This window comes from Sinohyriopsis cumingii, chromosome 12 (genome assembly GCF_028554795.1).
Source record: "Sinohyriopsis cumingii isolate HCF-2022 chromosome 12, ASM2855479v2, whole genome shotgun sequence".
In the NCBI taxonomy this organism is placed as follows: Eukaryota; Metazoa; Mollusca; class Bivalvia; order Unionida; family Unionidae; genus Sinohyriopsis; species Sinohyriopsis cumingii.
In genome coordinates, this window is record NC_142972.1 from 80,249,205 (window position 1) to 80,268,962 (window position 19,758).

General features: G+C 35.1%; 1 protein-coding gene across 1 annotated transcript in view; it reads right to left on the bottom strand.

Annotated features, from left to right (window-relative positions):
- The window catches only part of LOC149786819 (uncharacterized), a 184,647-nt gene that overhangs the window by 89,062 nt on the left and 75,827 nt on the right, over positions 1-19,758 (bottom strand). The window contains exons 11-14 of the mRNA XM_089977328.1: positions 16,249-16,346; positions 11,007-11,144; positions 9,729-9,990; positions 8,480-8,631 (exon numbers count right to left, since the gene is read on the bottom strand). Coding sequence (XP_089833454.1) covers positions 8,480-8,631; positions 9,729-9,990; positions 11,007-11,144; positions 16,249-16,346 — 650 coding nt within the window. The remainder of the gene's footprint in view (positions 1-8,479; positions 8,632-9,728; positions 9,991-11,006; positions 11,145-16,248; positions 16,347-19,758) is intronic.

Sequence of the window (19,758 nt, forward strand, 5' to 3'; positions counted from 1 at the left end):
GGGACTCCAGTTAGAAGCTGGTCCTGACTGGACCACTAACTCAGTTGGTAATGAAATGTGGACACCAGAGAGCTCCAAGCTATTTGAACTTCCTTGTGCAATCTCCAGTCTGCCAAAAAATTGAACTGGAGAGGACACAATCTTACTAGAGAATCTATATCCACTGCAGAATTCAAGGACCCCAGGGAATGCAAGGTATACACCAGCTAACAATGAGGTTTTGGCTTAAATCTTTCACTATTAGGTCTGGAGCCAGTGGGATAGCGGAAGGTAACCAAAGACTTCGTCCCTTGCCTTCTCTGGCCACATTGTCTATTTGTGGGACTGCAAAACTTGTCCTTTGTGGGAATGTGTCCTTGATACACAGCTTAAATACATTAAGTGAATGGAAATAAAACGGTGTATTAAAGCTGTCCTTAATGAGGCAGGCTTCATGTGGAAGTGTCCCCAAAGGCAGTTCCACTGTAAATAGTGGGCAGTTTAGAGATAACCTCTTTCTATCTATTCATGCAACAGGTATTCAACAATTCAAAACCCAATGTATTTTATACAGTAATAAAAAATGACAATCTATCTGGGTCTGTGGACTCTTTTAAAAAAATGTCACAGACCCTGAAATTGGTAATGCTACCAAATCTGCATTTCATTTACATTCCATTCACATTTGCATTTCATGGACATTCATTGTGGCATTCCAGCATTCCACTGACATTCACTCTGCATCTGATTAACATTTGCATTTCACTGTCATTCATTCTGCATTTAATTTAAATTTCATTCTCATCTGCATTTCAGCCACCACTCCATCATTCTTTAATTACAGCCTCAAAAATGCATTCTGATTTTGTACTTACTGCTTCCATTCATTGTGTTGTTGTTGTTGTTGTAGGGTTTAACGCCATTTTCAGCACATGATAGGCTATACATGGCGGCCAGTATTAATGGTGGAGGAAGAACCCGGGAAAACCACGGAAAGAACCACCAACCCACAAGAAGCTACTGGCAAGCTTTCTCACATACCCACATTAGCCGAATCCGAGACTCGAACCCATGCAGACAGAGGTGAGATGGCAGTGATCCATAACAGAGAGCGCTTTAGACCACTCGGCCACTCGGGGCCCCCCATTCATTGTGTCCTTTCATTTTTGTTCATTTACAATGCAATTACCAAGGTCAGGATTTCCATTTTCAATAGTATTAAATATAACAAACTATTGATATCATATCCTGTCTCATAAAAATGATAGTTGCCTGAACATTCCCACAGCTTGTTAAGGGCTGTTCCAGTAAAACATATACCCCCCGGGGGGAAGGCACTTTCAAACTCAACCAACCCACAAAAGAAGCAATTTTAAAAAATTATGATCCACCGTCAGATGTGTTTTAATCGAGAAACACTGCCCCCTACAGAAGTATATTTTTTAACATAATTTCTGGCTATGGGTTAGTGGGCGGTAGAAGCGATTTTAATATTGGGTTGGGGACAGAAGCGATTTAAATGACAGCTGGCTGGAGGTAATCTACTGAATTCATATACATCATATAATCTACTGCATATTTTTATTTGTATTCATTCGTTATAATCAGTCTTTTGTCCTTTTGTTTGTCTGTCAGCCAAGTATGTCTCTGATACTGTGAAATCACAGATTTTCATGGTGGCTTATTGTTTGTAGATGTCACTGATCAGTCCCTTAATACCTATTAATTTAACATCCTTGAATACAGATTTTATAATAGATATTTCTATTCCAATACAGAAATCATGAATTTGTATCCTTACTAAACTCTGTGTTTCCTAAAGTGATCAATATGTCTTGCTATTTTTCTCTGTTCTCAGGCATGCTGCTTTTGATTAAAATAATAGTCAAATATTGTATTGTTTTAAATGTGTGGTCAGATTCTATGATTCATTGTTATTATTTTTTCCAACAAATGTTTTGGTAAACTTGTATGATTTGTCAGAGAAAAAAAATAATGATGCCTGTGGAAGTGATGTTGCATCATTTGTCTACTTTTACACTATATCATTTCTTGTAAGAACATCTTTTTCAGTTACCGATGTCTTATTTTTACGCCTTGTTGCAAGACTAATATAAAGTTATAACAAAATATAGCAAGTCAAACATTTTTATATCATAGATTTTAAAAAATGGATGAAAGTCAAGGAATCATTTTTCCCAGAGCACTCATAAAATCAATGTCATTGCAGTTAACTGCATTGTCAACAGCATCATAATCATCACTGATGGCCTAGCAGTAACATTATGCACTTTCAATCCAGTTGTCACAGGTTCTCTCTCCCACTTCTAGTCTTTCATATGAGACTTATACCTATGGCCTGAGGGGCTTTCATGGCAGAGTGGTATAAGATGCTTGTCTTGTGATACAGATCTGAGGGGATTCCATGGCAGTGGTACAAGATGCTTGTCATGTGTTTACTTGCCTCCAATGTGCTAATGAGAATGTTGCCAGTTACTTGTGGAAGGTCAGTGGCTCTACATAAGTGGTGTTTGGTGTCTCAAAAGGACTTGGATTTTCTTCCGCAGTAAAACTGGCTGCCATATATAGATTCTCTTCATCTGAAAATGGTGTAAAGGCCATACTGATCTACTGAAACCCCGAGAGCTCATGTCTAGATGACTTCAGCTGTTGGAGATAAACGTCAAATCAACAGAGGTTCCATGTGCTCAAGTGTACTAAGGTGCTTGCTTTTACATCACTTAAACATCTCACAGAGTGAGTTTGTGTCACAGATCAACTAATTTAGGTTGGTGGTCTTTCGGGGTCCTTCCTCCACCTAATATATTGTAAAAAAATCACCAAAAAACCCAAAATCAAACCACACTGAATCAACCAACTAATCAAACTGTAGCAACAACAGCAAAGGTACTAGTCAATCATTTCTGCCACAGCTGTACGAGTTTACAACTTTTGACTCAAGTAATTTTTGTAGACTATAGAATATCCTCAATTATGTCTTTCTGACAGAAACCTAAAAGTCATCATCAGTTGGTGCAAATGGATTTTTCATGGTAAGATTATGAGATGGAAAAGTCTTGAGCAATCCTGCATCACACACTGCCAAAAAGTTTACATTTTAGCTCACTTAAATTTTCTTTTAACAATGTTCATTGTTCCAACTAGAACTGTTATAACTTATTCAAGCTATATTCACCAATATCTAATGATATGCATCTGTAATAAATATTTGTAACAAAGTATGAGAATGCATCAATGTTTTTCAATGATGCATTTGAATTGAGCAACAACCACAATCAACAAACCAAGAAATAAAAGTATTCACATCTCTCAGGCAGGGTATAATCATAATCTGCCAGAAGATTTTTAATTTTTTAAATTTGCCAAATATTTTTTCCAACCATACTGATTCAGTGGACATATCACCAGAATGGACAGAAACAGACCAGAAGGTTAAAATCAATTTGATACAGCTTTTAAGCAGCTAAATTCATATTGGTTTAGTTAACTGTACACCCTTTATTGTCTTCCTTTTGATGAAATTTCTTACTGAAGCTAAGAAAATAAGGTTGCACACACAAAAAAAAGAGGCACACTTCTACTCATTATTGTTTTTATTATACTTCTCCATTCCAGCCTGTTCTAATGATCTTCTCCCCCCCCCCACATACTGTTTGTCTTGTTTATGATATGTATCTAAATTTCTCACTTACTTTTCCTACTACTATACAAATGTTCTGTGAATATGCATATCAGTGTGAAACACAATGGGGAGACTAAATCCAAGATTAAAAACCTCTACATTTCTGGATATATTCTGCTTGGATTCCATATTTCTGCACAAAACTCAAGAGTTCAGGATTCTGCACTAATTCAGTTCCCACTGTAAATTTGTGCAAACACCACGATATTAAAATTTAGTAACTTAAAATTTTGAGTGCTCATGATCAAATTTATATCAGTATAGACACATCTATGACGACAGCTTTTGTGAAGAAAAGAAAACATAACAGCCGCACCATTTTCTGGACCTATACATATTTGAAATGTGTGCTTTCAATACTGCACCATGAGTCAGCTGCTGATTTCAGTAATGAGTCATCCAAACTTGGGTCTGTAAAGGGATGGAAATTATTTTAATAAAACAATGTCCCTCACTTTTTTCAGTTACAAGTAGGACAAGCTCTCAAAAGATTGTTTTTACTAAAATCTTACTTTCATTATCAACCAATCAGGGACAGTCAAACACATATATACTCTATTTTATCTTCACTGATTTATAGTATGGTTCTCGTTCTTTCACATCTGTAGTAATGGGAGTCCTTGAACAACTCAATGGTTGTAAGCCTTTTTCGACCATGCTGAATGGACATACTGTAAGATAATGTTCAAGTAACAGAAACACCATGGGATAACCAGAGACCAATAAAATTGAATAGTCAAGTTATCTCCTCTGCAGGGATGCTGCCAGGATTTCAGGATGTACTCTTAAGTTTTGTGTGTGTGTGATCTCCAATGAGGAAGTGGTGGTGGTGGGAATAGCCATTGTTAAATATCTCCCTAACACTTAAATATCTGTCACTCTTTCTTACTGTTCCACTCTGTTACAGCTCTACTGAAATCAAACTTCTCGAAGAGATGTCATCTCTAGTTTTATAGCGATTAATGTCATTGGGCATAGTCACATGGTTGTGGTGGGGTCTTGGTTGGGATGGCATAAAGACTATAGGCTTACTCCATATCTGACAGCTAATTATGATGTTGTCAAAAGAATTAAAAAAATTTCTAGCAATTCAGTTGGACACGGATACTTGATTCAGAGTCAATGAACAGGTTCTAATATTGATGTGTTTATCTTGGAGCTATGTTCCTCCATCACATTCAAGATTTGGATATACCAAAGGTGAAATTGGTACAGTTGCATCCTAAACTACAATCGTGGCTACTTCAAATGTTATTTAATGTGCGACTTTAATGCAAGAACTCGTAGCTTCAGTGATTTTTGGGTTAAAAAAATTAATTTCTTCTCAAACAACTCAATTTGGTGCAGATTACATTGTTTTTTTAATGATACGGTGAGAATTCTTGATGTAAAATTGCACAAGAAATGATCATCAGATCAGAAAATTACTACCACTGGGAAAATACTGATAGGAATATACAGAAATAATGATATAATTATTTAAGTAGAATATGTGGTGACAGTACGAGCGCTAGTTCTACAACTTTGTGCAAAATAAATCTTGTACAACTATTCTGTTGTTTCTAACAGCACTGTAAAATGGCAATAATTTCTGTCCACTTTTTACTTTCGTCCCATGCTAATTAATAGTTCTAGATTTTACAATACTAAGCACATTTTACCTTTTGACAATAACACATCATTATAAATATTTAGACTGCAAGAAAATAGAAGTTACAATTTTATTAAAAGCACTGGTACCAGCAAGACTAAAGGAGATGGTAAAAAAAAAAGAATCAGAATGAACAGATTAGTAGTGTAGTAAAGAATCCATATATCAGAATGACATCAAGTATTTTTCATCAATTTCACCATTAGTTAATGACACTGCTTAAAAATGTATTGTACTAGATAATATACTTTTTTAGTCATCCATTTTGCAATACAAATACCAAATGATGGCTTGGAACTAAGTGCCAAAAGGTCTGCAGAAAATACCACCATGATCTATATATAAGGAAGAACCGAAGATAAACAGGTCAAATTTTATCCATCTTGCTTTGAGTTTACACAGATCAGTCAGTCTCTTATGTTTAATGTCATTTAATTTTTGCACATAGAGAGCATGTACATCATTTGGTCATACATCTGCATATGATAACAAAAGTTTGTCTTTTTATTATTTTGTTGCTCAGTGGTTCTGCCAACTTGAGATCTACACACATTGAATTATGTTATATGGGGATTCTCTGATGTTCCTTATGAGCATTAATCTGTTAATTGTTTCTGAATTTAATATGATCCTCCTCCTCGATGTACAAATATTATTCTGTGCTGTGAACTCCTTTCATTGCCTTCTGTCTGAAACGCATATGCATAACTAGCTTGAACAAGTTACTGTTCTTTATGGTTGTGCAATTTTCAACATCTCACATGTATGGCCCCATGGGTATTCTCACTTGGATATATCTGTCCCAGAAAAAAAAGTTTTGAACCAGAGGTCTCATTAGGATTTTTAAACTAAGAGTCCATGGCTCCCATTTTGGTAAAAATATGAGTCCCATCAGGAAAAGTTGCAGTCCCCTCTCAAAAACTATGCCAATTATAGTAACTATTGGTTGCCATAGAGTTTAATTTCTTCATTCTTTATAACACTGACATAGCTCTTGCTTGTCCATCAGAGTCTGAATTTTTTTGATCCAAGGAAGGTCTTTTTCAAAGCACTAAGCTAGGCATCACACACTTTCATACACTTGGCTAATGTCCCTTTCAAATTATCAGTTCTAGCAACTTTAGCCCTCTCCTGAATCTCACAATCTTCGTCAGTTTGCCGTTGAACCCCAAAATACTCATTCAAGTCTATGTCTCAACATGTCATGATTCCGAGGTCACGTGCACTGCTTATTCCGTTACACTCGGAAATGAACACAAGAATGAAAGCTAAAGTTGTTTATTTGATATACTGTTATAAATGACCACATGTACATCTCTGGGTATTTCTGCCTCTGACTTCAAGCACTGTAAATATCAGTAGATTTTCCCACCCAGCTGCCAGTCAAAGCCTTTGATCTCGCCGCTTAGCTACTGCAGCATGTTCATTTCATGTACTCTTATAATGGTGACGACGGGAAAGGTGGGGGGGGGGGCTTTCAACCACTAAATTCTGTCATTGTAAATATCATCAAAGCTAACTGATCACCACATTTTCCCACTATGCAGGTGACTGAAGCAGAACTGGCAAGTATTTGAATTTTACCGCCCGCCTAAATTTTAAAAAATTGGCGTCCAAATACGCATGATTATAAGTGTTTCCGAGACCTCTGTCAGTTTTCACTAACATGAACCCTGCCAATGATTCACTTCCTTGAATCAGTGTTTTGCTGCCTCGTATGCCAGATTTTTCTCTTCCATAATGCTGTATTAGGGTTTTAAGTCCAACATTCCCATAGTCTGCTTGTTTAGACATGGGTATATTTAATAAATATAACCGGCATATTGTCCATCCAACACGTACATTGGACTTGCACTCAACATCAATTTTGGGCTCAAAATCACACACTGGTATTTCCAGTGATATTTTTCCAATGTCCAATAGACCAATATACATGAAATTCATTGTCATCATAGCTATCACCAGCCAGTATTTGCCGACTAAAAATCGTCATCTGAAGACAAACCATGTTGTGATTCAACCATTTTGGTTTCCTGTGTGGCCCTTATTGGAAACACGCGTTGTAAAACTTCCACGATGAAAGTAAGGCTAAAACTCCATAAAATGCCTGTTCCAGGGCCAATGAACGAATCAAATTTCGTTTAACAGCCATTCATGTCGAACCGAAGTAACCAGATATCTGGATGTCGCATCAAGCGTTGTGAGACAGCTGCAGCAGCGCGAATTACGTTGCGAAATGCACTTTTAAAGTTAAAGTTAAAAGTTTAATAAAAATTGCATACTGCGCAAAGCACATTTTTTATATCTGCGGTGTTGACGTAATTTGCTGAACGTGTATCACTGCTTTAAAAGCACGCGAATTCGTACAAAGTACGTGCACTCGCGTGTACTGGCATCATTTTCAGACCCAATATTTTATTCACATTAGACTGCTAGGAGGGGGGTAGATGCGATTTTAAATATATATTCATTTTTTTTCTTTCTTCTTTCTGACAAACCCACCAGCGATTTCTCATTTTATTAGCACAACCCACAACAGAAGTGATTTTCCTAACCAACCTTCCACTGTCACAATCAAAATAGTTCGAAACACAACCTCCAACAGAAGTTTTTTTGAAGTGCCGTCCCCGGAGGGATATATGTTTTACTGGAACAGCCCTAAGTGCTTTTGAATTTTGTTTTGGAAATTTAGATGAAACACAGTTAAAAAGACCTTTAAATCTACTCATTCTAACTTTTGGGGGGAAATTTAGCTGAAACACAGGTAAGAAGACTTTTAAATCTACTCATTCTAATTTTGTTTATTATTCATCATTCAGCATTTTTCATCCCGTTTCATGCATACTGTAGCCATCATTTAATTTCGGTTCACTATGAATTTCAATTTTGTTTCTCTGGTAACATTACCCAATTCAGGGTTTCTAGAACAGGTTTTACTGTATTTCAGGCATAATATCCTCATAATGGGAAATATTTCAGAATTTTATGTAAAAGAAGCTTCGAACTTAAATATCTGCATTTAAACTTATCCACACAACCACATCAAGTACTGTCAGAATACTTTCCTTGTCAGATTCACTACAAGTATAAATTCAACACAGTTAATATTTCCTGGCTACAATGATAAGAATAAATGTAGCATCTACCTTCAGGTTTTTCATCCATTGCTCCATCAAACTGAGGTATTTCATCTTCCCCTTCTTCGTTGCTACTTTCCTCTTTTCCAGGCAAATGAGAGTCCTGCCATGTTTCATCAAGTCCATCTATTTTAAAATATTCAGCTGCAGGATCCTGGATGCTGTAATAAAACAAAAAATTATCAACGTTCAAATAAAATGTTAGAATTTTATGTATATAAATGTCTGACAAATCTTTTCTTCAGAGACCAAAGGCTACCAAAATGCCAGTTGAGTCCTAATGAAATACTGGTTCTGGAAGACCATAAACCAAATTCCAGTAGCCCAAGTGGGCTACTACAAGATATCATTACATAGGTTTTTCTTTCATTTTTTTTTATTTAACAAAAAAAAATTCAAAAAGAGGGAAAATTATTAATGACTCACATGAAGAAAAAAAAAAGTCCTCAGTTTCTCTGGGCTACTAAATTTAAGCTGTTCTACCAAATTCTTTTCCAGGTAGCCAGTGCTGAATTAAAAAATTATTTAGTTCTTGTATTCTTGTATGTATGTACATGTACTTGTGTATTATTCTTGTGAGAGTCCTGAGATAACATAGAGATGCCCATCTAGTCAAACCTGCCTTATACATAGCTACTGAGGAAACAAAATTAACATTGAAATTAATCATTAAAATAATGGCCTTAATGTCAGTGTGGTAGGATGTATGGGCATGCACACAAATGACAGTGATCACTACATCATGCTTCTCACAAGGTGTGCTTGACAAAAACTGATTTTTAACAAGATTCTGGGCAGTATAAAGTCATTCCTGAACTTACAATGTCTTCTTCTATGGTAGATGTTATCCAAAAAACTAGTCTTTGCATTTACTATAAAACTGTTGACAGATTTTGCAAAACAGTCTCTGTGGACAATTCTAGAGCTTGATCTTCCTGGAGTTGACTTGGGAAGTCTCTAAATACTTACTAACTGCCAGATCTCATGGAAAGTGTCAACATACTCTTACTTTATGAAAATATTATGAAACAGTGGTCTCTCTTTAATAGATCACTCCCCATGTTATAGCACTGGTACATTCATTTTTCTTGTTAAATTGGCTAATTTTGTTATTCTATTGCTACTCAGTCAACTTTGTGAATCCAATGAGCAACAATATAAAAAGGAATCACTGTGTTCGCATGGTAAAGCTGACAGTTCAGTGAAATGTTAAGTAGTATATTATAAACACTAATATCTGATCTATTGATTACTTTACCTCTCTTTCTGCCAATCTGTTTCCACTTCAGTTTCCTCATCCCCTTCAACTAGCTGTGACATTTCCAAGTCATCCTGTTCATCCTCTTTCTGGGCCACATCTTGAGGAACCAATATCTCAGCCAGCACACTGTCCTGCTCTTCCAACACGGTAATCTGGGATGCAACTGTTACTGCAGCCTGCGATGCAGCAGGTGAATCCTCACCCTCCTCTGCCATGACAGCCAAGAGCTGGGTCAGGTTATTCTTGTCTTGACTACTCACTGGGAATCAACAAGCAAATCAAATTTTGCAGGTAACTATGGAATCAATGAAAATGATGTTTAACGATACTGATGTAAAATTAAAAAAGTGCAAGAAGGTATGTCGAAGGGCCTGGTGATCTGTGGGGTGTTTTCCATTCACTAATATAACTGCCTAGAACAATCGGATATACTTTATTTACATCTATCATTCACTCAACAACTGCAACATCAGAACTAGAAATGTCTCCATATGCCAATGATGCCTCTCAACACATAATGTAATTAAAAGGCAAACTTCAATGTCATCCAGGAGCCACAACTTCATAAAATTTTGCCAGAAAAAAAAAAAACAACTAAAAATTAACCTAGGTTTTTCGAACATAAAGCCTTATGCCGAATTTGATATCAGTCTGTGAAATTGTTCAAAAATTAATGAATGGAAACTGAAAGCAAAAGTACCAAGTCAAAAAGGCCATACAATTCCATTAAACTGTTATGGAAGCCAGTGAAAATCAAGCTTAACCCAAGTCTTTTTAATGTAAAACTGCATACCAAAAATTTTGATTTCAACCTATGATGTCTTCAAAAGTAACTAAGTAGAAATAAAATGAAAGGAAGAAGTGCAATTTTAAACAGGGGCCTTAACTCCGTAACAATTTTGAGTGAAACTGATGAAAATCCAATTTGACCCAGGTATTTGATTTCAATTCATGGGGTCCATAAACAGATACTGAACAGAAGCTAAATATTTAGCACACTTACTGTGACATTACAGTATAAAATGTGAGCAACTGGACAATCAGATGGACATGACTAACACTATGCCTCCTTCACAAATATGATGGAACTTAAAAAAGCCCAGGAAATGAAATACTCAATCAAAACTCAAAATATTATTTGTGAAGTAACTGACATAAATCATTATGTCAATAAATCTTTTAAGGTACTTTTTTCAATTGTGACACATTATCAGTGCCAATCATTAAACTAACAGAACTCTGGAATAGTTTTGCACAATTGTGGCATGCAAGTACCTATTTCCTGTGATGATTTTGGGGAGACGAAGTTCTGGCTGAAACTGACAACTCGCTGGATGGATTCCAAATTGACAATTGGCTTGTTCTGCTCATTTTCCTCTTCCTCTTCCATCAGAGTAGTATCATGCGATCCAACTATATTGAAACAGAAGGAAAATTGTCCAGATAGTAAAATGGAAAAGGTTTGTTCTGCAACAGTTAACTAGTCAACAATATATTTCCCAATGTGTTCCACTATCTCTTGTTCAACAAACAAATACCAGATATTTTATAAATAATGCTGATTTTACTAACATTTACATTTTTCATTTTCTGTCAATTATAAAACATAAAAATGAGGCCCAAGTGGGTGTGATATTGCTTAACTCTCTTGTATAAGTTAACAGTTAGCCATTTCACTAATCAGGCTTATGTAATAATGTAAGAACTCAACCTATGTGACCGATCTGCCAAACTTGTCAACTTTACCTATTTTATTATAGTCTGATAAAAAACAAATCACAAAAATAAAGACACAATTAACATGCATAGTCTCTTTCTGAAGTCATCCATGATCTTTTCAAGTTACGTTTACAAATGAAACTTTAATCTGCAGCCATGAGAAACACGTGATATACACATGAATTTAAATTATAATTCAAAATTTGCTGTTTTTAAAGTCAAAGTTTTTTTTTATTTTGTTAATTAAATCTGGAAGTGTTTCAGAATAAAAGTTTATCTGGGTAAATATTTTGTTTGTAAACTAAAATACAAAATATTAACTTCAAATCTGTGTGTAATGGCAATGAATAAATGAAATGCCATAAATAATGCATAATTCATGTGACAACATTTAAATAACAAATATTTCAAGCACATTAAAATGTCAATACTAACAGCTGTAAAACTATTACACCAAATATATTGATTTTGCTTCAAAATAGTTATGAATTTTAAATGTGGCAAAATTTTTAGAAATAATTCTCCACAAATAATGAGAGGTTTACAAGAACATGCTCTGATTAAAGATAATTCAATAATTACTTACAAAAAAGTCAACAAAATTATGTAAAAGAAATCTGATCCTTAATTCTTCAGCAATAAATTACAAGTTGTTTTACTTCCTAATGTGTACTATTTTGCTCTTTTTATCAGTTCTATTGAAATTTTTGCGTCTTGGATTCTACTTTTTGATATATCTAGCTGATCAGTTTTGCAAGAGGAAGAATCATATGCAACCCCAAACCCACAATAGTTCATATCATGAGTTACTCCCCTTGATTTCCTTCTGAAACGCAAGACAGGTGTTTAAAGAAAAACAAAATTATTGGACAGCATACAGACTGAGAAGTTGTCTTACTCATAATTAAGCTCAATAGATATATTGATGATATCAGGCTGTTTTCAAATTTTTATAAGAGTAATGTGAATGGCACATTGTAAGCCTACACAATGTTTAATAGTCCTCCATGTAGGTTACTGAAATTTGCATGCAGAAACCATTTTTTCTTCCTTCAGTCTGTGACTTTGACCTCTGACTATTCAGCCCTGAAACTGATAGGTTCCTTCCTTACCCTAATTGCAAGTCAGACACCAAGCTTGTGCCATGTCAATGCTGTAGATAAAATTAATGTTATTGTTTGGAAATCATTTATCTTCATTCAGTCCGTGACCTTGATAATAGCCCTTTTGACCCCAAAACCAACAGAATTCTTCTAAACCCCAAGTGCAAACCATCTACAAAGTCTGTTTGAGGTATGTCAAACAAAACTAATATTTTTGTGGGAAAACCTTTTTTATTAATCTTTTAATCACTGTGACTTTTAACTCCAAAATCAAATCATCCATACGGTTTGGCTGAGGTATGCCATTTAGAGTTAATGTTATTGTGCAGAAACCACCCCACCCCCACCACCCCTTGCTGGCCTTTAAGTCAAAATGACCCTGCCATTTTACTTTTTAATCAAAAGAGTTCTTCCTTACAGCAACTGCAAGCAATCCACAGACTTTGATAACTGGAGATGATGAACACAGGTTATTGTACTGGAACCATTTTTCTTCAATTACTTTGACCTTTGATCATTTGATCCAAAAAATGATAGGACTCTTTGATAGCCAAGTGCAAACCATCCACAAACGTTAGCAAAATATATATGACAGAAAACTCAAGTTATTGTGCTGAAACCACTTTTCTTCTCTACATCATTGACCTTAACTTTTGTTGCTCCATACTCAATAGACTTCTTCCTTACCCCATAGTACAAGCTTTCCACAGAGTTTGTGAACTTCAGATGATAAAGAAATCAAGTTATTGTGTAGAAAACATTTTTCCTCAAATGATTCAGAATAAATTTAACTTTTGAGCCCAAAATCGATTGGGTTCTTCCTTAAGTCAAGTGCAAGCCATCAACAAAATTTGTAAATGTAGATGTTGAACATCTTAAGTTATTATAAGGAAACTAAAATGGTAATAGGCAGAGGGGGAGACAACACTGCACCTTATACTGGGCATATAGTAAGAGGCAGATCATAATAAGTGTTGGCATGCTCAGTCAATCTAATGAGACCACCTTATTAATGTACACCTACTTTGCTCATGATTGTCCCCATCAAAGATCTTATCATGAAAGTCTTTTTACCAGATTTACTGATTGACCATAAGTAGTCTTCAGAGTGTTATCAAGTTCAGCAGATTAGATGTAAGATTGCTCTGTTATAGTTATGGATCCCACTCATTATTGCGCTCATGTGAGACCTTGATCATAAAGGCTATATTCCATGCATGATCAAAACTAATTAGACATATGGCCTCCAGAGTGGCAAAAAGTACAGCCAATCTTAACTAAAGCATTTCATTAATGTGTCAATCATTCATTACCAAATTCATCCAAGATCTCCAAGTTACAGGTGCATAATCCATACTTCATCAAAATCTGATCAGAAATATGGCTTCCAGAATGGTAACAAGTTCAGCCAATCAGATGCAAGATTACACACTCAATATCATCTAGCTCATTATCTGTCGATGACCTTGGTGATGCAACCATCTATTCCAGAGCAGTAACAAGTTCAGTCAAACAGATGCAAGATCAAGTTATTATTACAGATAGACCTTGTTCATATTCAAACTCATCTTAGATAACAATGACATACATTTATATTCCAAGTCCGAAGCAAACTGAATCAAAACATTGGCCTCCAGAGTGGTAACAAGCAATATTAAAGACTGGGGAGCTAAAAATTGCATGAAATAAAAATATATCAAAATAAATCATCCATTTTCACTGCAATTTTGTAAACATATACAGCAATTAAATAATCAATATTACAGGTATTTATGCAAAGCCTGAATATTTTAGTTGTAAACCTAATTACTAATAGTTTAAACCTTTGTTACAAACAATTTAAAATACAACTCGGAGATCGTGATTCGAAAGAATGGTAGAGTGTACAAGACTTTCACATAATGGGAGAATAATTGTGAATGGTAATTTTCACTTCAACAGAGGCAAGTAGCTGAGTCTGAGCAACATATGTCAGTAAGAGACTGACCATGAGATGTTAGTAAAAAGAGACTGACCAAATGATGTCAGACCTGCCAACCCTGAAGAGTCTGTTTCAGTAAGGCAGTCGATTTTTTTCTGTAAGACTGACCAGTTTTCAGGAAGGTGTAACAAAATAACAATAACTGCTATTGTAAAGCTGGAAAATGTAATTAAAAGTTTGACTCATCGAAGATAAATATTATGTTCAACTTAAAAGTTTGTAAAGTATGTGTATACTTTATTTACCACTAGTACAGTCGCACAAACTCTAGTTCCAAACCCTATGCAGCTCAATGGCTTGTTGCTATCTCTCAACTTGACATAATTCTTGAAAATTCTTTTTCCATTTCACAAGACGATGGCAATCATATCTCCCACCATGAGACATAACTCAAATTAGCATGTGATGTCCAATAAATGTAATTGTGTCCTTTCCAGCTTTGATTCACAAGAATCTGAATACTCCTTTTTATTCTTCTGTGTTGATTATTAACACTTTTTGAGAAGCTTATTTTCCCTTTAACATGCATCATTTTCTGGATGCCATTTTTTAAAATTCTACAATCAACAGTTTAATCAATCACACGTTTCGCATAAACAAATAGGTGCAGTTTAAAGCGTCTAGGTGCTGCTGTATAAGTTAGTCTGGTTCCCTGGCTAATTTCACTAATTCTAAGATGAAACCTGGATCCAATTAAAACACGGATGAACTTATTATCCTGATTTTTCAGCAACGATAATTTATCCATAGTTTTTGCTAGTATGTCATAAGTCTGTATTTTGAGGGTAATTTTCGTATGACTTATGTGAGTAAAATAGTGCGACCAACTAATTAATTAACTCATTAACACCTGCCGCCACTATAACTCATCATACTTTTCCTACCTCATCTCCCGAGTGCCACTTTCACATGGCGCAGTTTACCTAGCTTGTTCCCCGAGTCTGAGTGGCAATATTAGCCTAGGCCAGTATCCTGCATGACGAATTCAATCGTCACAAACCACTGGTTTTATTTCAAGCCATTTCCTAATTATGCAGGCATTTTAACCAATAATAGTGAAAATATTAAGATTAGAAAATGATGAAAATTACAAGAATCAGCCGCAGGAAGTAGATTTTTACTTAACAGACTCTGACGAAGTATTCACACGAGGTTAAGTTTGCAAGAAAGTTGACAAGTGGAATTTCTTTGTATATAAAAGGGAATGAATTTCACATGTGATAGTGTTAGTTATTCAGTGTGAATTCATCATGGATTTTATGGATTTTTCGTGGCAAGAGAAACAAACTGGTAAGAAAATCGTTTATCTCATCTTTATGCACAAGTTTTATTTCTAAATGTAGCATGAAAATTATACCATTATGTACACAATTTCATTGAGAACTGCTGTGCCAAATTTTAGCTAAATTTAAGGAACATAAATAAGAACATGACATTTATTGCACGTAGCTCCGTCTGAAAAAATATGCAAGCCAAGTACTCTCAGCAAGTCTCAGGGACACAGGCACTGGTTAGGCTAACACTGCTCTAGGTAATCTTTCTGCATATATGCTGTAGGGGAATGCCTAGCTGTTTGGCTCAGGGGTTAATGAGTGAAGAGAGTCTGACCAGCCAATATAATAAAAGAGTCTGAGCAACAGTGTAAGCAAATGAATCTAACCAACAGGTGAAATTAACTGAGTCTGATTAACAGCAAATGAAGAATTATACCGACCATTAACTTGTGAGAGATGAAGGTCCACAGCTGAGGCTGGAGTGGAGGGAATCTCCTCTTCCTGAGATATCTCGAATTCTGTCTCAGACTGACTGTCCCTGAAAAATATGGACAATTAACAGACGTGTCCAGACTGCATGGCTGCCCCTTGCTTTGCTAATATATTAGAGCTAAACTAACCTTGTTTCAAAATGGATGGGCAAACTTTTTAAGTCAATTAGGGACTATAACTCTGAAATTTTTATATTTTTAAAAAAAAAATTGGAAAAGGTTCTCTGGATGCTAAGGGGTTTGATTTTGTGCAATCCTTTAAATGTCATCAACAATACCAAATCCGGTTTAATTTTTTAAAATCTTTTAAATGTCATAAAGTAAAAAAGAAATTCAGGATCAAATTGTAAACTGCTAGGCCAAGAAAGCCATGAGTCAATCATCTGGACAATATAAGGCAAGGAAAGGGCAAAAGGTCCGACTTGAGCCATAACTCCATTAAAATTTGGTCACAAAAAAATGAAATCCACTTTGATCCAGATCTTCTCAATATAAAACTTACACCAAATTTTGTTTCAATCCATGAAGTCTCTCTTAAGTTACCGAACAAAATGAAACCAACAGTGGACGTGAAATAATAAGATGGAATAAGGCAGACTGACATACATAATAAAACATTATCCCTCATCCACAGATATTGCTCTAAATTAAAAACAAAAAAGAAAGAGTACAAACCAAGTCCGATCAAAATCTTTCTAGTTTGGTTCAGGTCGTTAAATTCTTCAAATATTATTGAGCTTAAATGAATTCATGATGGTAAGGCAACAACTCAGCCAACTGTTTTGAACAGAAAAGGTTAAATAAAATTTAACCTAGTCTGTTTCATTTTTTGTCCAAAGCCAAATTTGGCTTCTATCCATTAAGTCCTTCAAAAGTTACTGAATAAAATGAAATTTATAACATATGGACAAATGGATTAATATGACATAATAGACATAGGCAACACTTTATGCCAACTTCCATTTCTATCCATAATGTCAACTCACACACAAAAAAATAAATAAAAAACAAGCCACTCAAAGGGACTGCCATTCAAATGACCAAAAGAGTTTCCAGGAATTTAAGACAAGACCATTTCTTCTTTGCAACTGCTGATTGTTGAAACAATATCTGATATATCTGGAGCAATAAAAGGATTTTCAAATTAACCAATGTGGCAGCCATAAAGGATGTAAGATCAAACCATTTTCATTTAGGATCAAACAGACATCATTACAAATTCTCAAATAAAAACCATTTGTTAATATGACCACATTTCAGGAGGAACAGCAATAACAAGATGTTCAAGACTGCTGCCACGATGACCATACCAGAATGTCAGATCTGCCCCATTCTCATTAAGGATCAACGTTATAAGAAATCATTTGACGAAAAACTCATGCTGAATTGATCCATCTAAAAAGTGTAGCAATAACAAAATTGAAATACCATCATGGTGGCCATTTTGGAGGTCAATAGACCTTTCTATTAAGTAATAGTAACAAGAATTGAAATATAACGGACAACCACATGGCTAAGAGATAGTGCCAATTTTATATTTTTGGAACATGCATCCTCTAACCACATGGAAGACAATCTGCATGTTGCTGATGAGGTATATTTTTGGAACATGTATCCTCTAACCACATGGAAGACACTGCATGTTGCCAATGAGGTATATTTTTGGAACATGTATCAACTAACCACATGGAAGACACTCTGCATGTTGCCAATGAGGTATATTTTTGGAACATGTATCAACTAACCACATGGAAGACACTCCGCATGTTGCCGATGAGGTATATATTTGGAACATGTATCCTCTAACCACATGGAAGACATTCTGCATGTTGCCAATGAGGTATATTTTTGGAACATGTATCAACTAACCACATAGAAGACACTCTGCATGTTGCCAATGAGGTATATTTTTGGAATATGTATCAACTAACCACATGGAAGACACTCTGCATGTTGCCAATGAGGTATATTTTTGGAACATGTGTCCTCTAACCACATGGAAGACACTGCATGTTGCCAATGAGGTATATATTTGGAACATGTATCCTCTAACCACATGGAAGACACTCTGCATGTTGCTGATGAGGTATATTTTTGGTACAGACTAGACAAGAATGGTGCTAGTCCTCAATGACATTGAATTCTTACACTTTGTGCATTTCATCATCATGCAAATGACCAAAACAACAAAACAAAGAGACAAAAATAATAAATTAAAAACTTGCCTAGCAAACAGAATGTCATAAACATGCAAATAAAATGTCATAAACACCCTCTGCACAACAGGCATTAAAGAAACATTGGCAAAACCCACACAAAATGTGGTCAGAATTATATATATATATATATATATATATATATATATATATATATATATATATATATATATATATATATATAGTTATATTTATACCACCTTTACTACAAGATTTACTACAACAGAAAAAAAACAAAGTCCTGAATGGACAGCTGATATTAGGTGAAAAATATCACTGGATTTTCAAGTGGTGACATGAACAATGTTACCAGTTTAACAGTGAATGCTTAAAGCTAGCAGCACTTGGTAATAGCATGGGGAGGTGATGGATAAGAGTTATTGCCCTTTGTCTATATAACAGAGACATGAAATACAAATTTTTGTCTCTTGGAAATGTTGGCTTATGTTCCCTAATGTAATTGGGGAATGTATTTGAAGGACAAATGGAAAAGAGAATAACCTGGCATGAAATATGTTTTCAAAATTCATTATACAAGTAACTTCTTTAATAATCTAACACCTCAGATATGCAAGTTACTAATTTGCAATTTAAATGAAAAACTAGTGTCCGTACATAAATATTACAAATCTGGAACAATGAAAGTTAAAGTTAAAAGTATTGCCATCCCATGAGCATGCTCATCTGGACTCCAAGCTTAAATTTATTTCAATCTTTACAGGTCATCCAGAATGGATAAGAAGTTTGCTAACAGTATGTAATCATATTACATCTTTATATGAGCCTCTACATAATGGTACAGTCGGTAATAATTATGTTTCAGTGAAACTAACCGGAACCAGATTTTAGAATCTGCAAATTTCTTCAACATTTTGGACTAAAACAATAACCATAAACATTAGGTTTCCTCACAAATTATATTAATGTTTCTATTCTCCTGACATGATTTTGGTCTTTCATTAAAAAAAGGTCAACATTTTTTAAAGGGGGTTCATGTCATGGTCTCTCTGAACAGCTCGGGACACCATGTTTTGCAAGCATGCTTATTCTTTCCATTGCCATCAGTCTCCATTACACAAAGATTCATTGGATTAATTTAAACCTTTGACCTATCAGAATACTCTTTATGAGAGTCATGTGCTAAGTAATATATGAAACGAATAATTTACAAGGGTCATTGCAGAGTGAGAGCAGATAGACCATTTTTAAAAAATCGAATCGAAGTTGATAGAAAAACGGATTA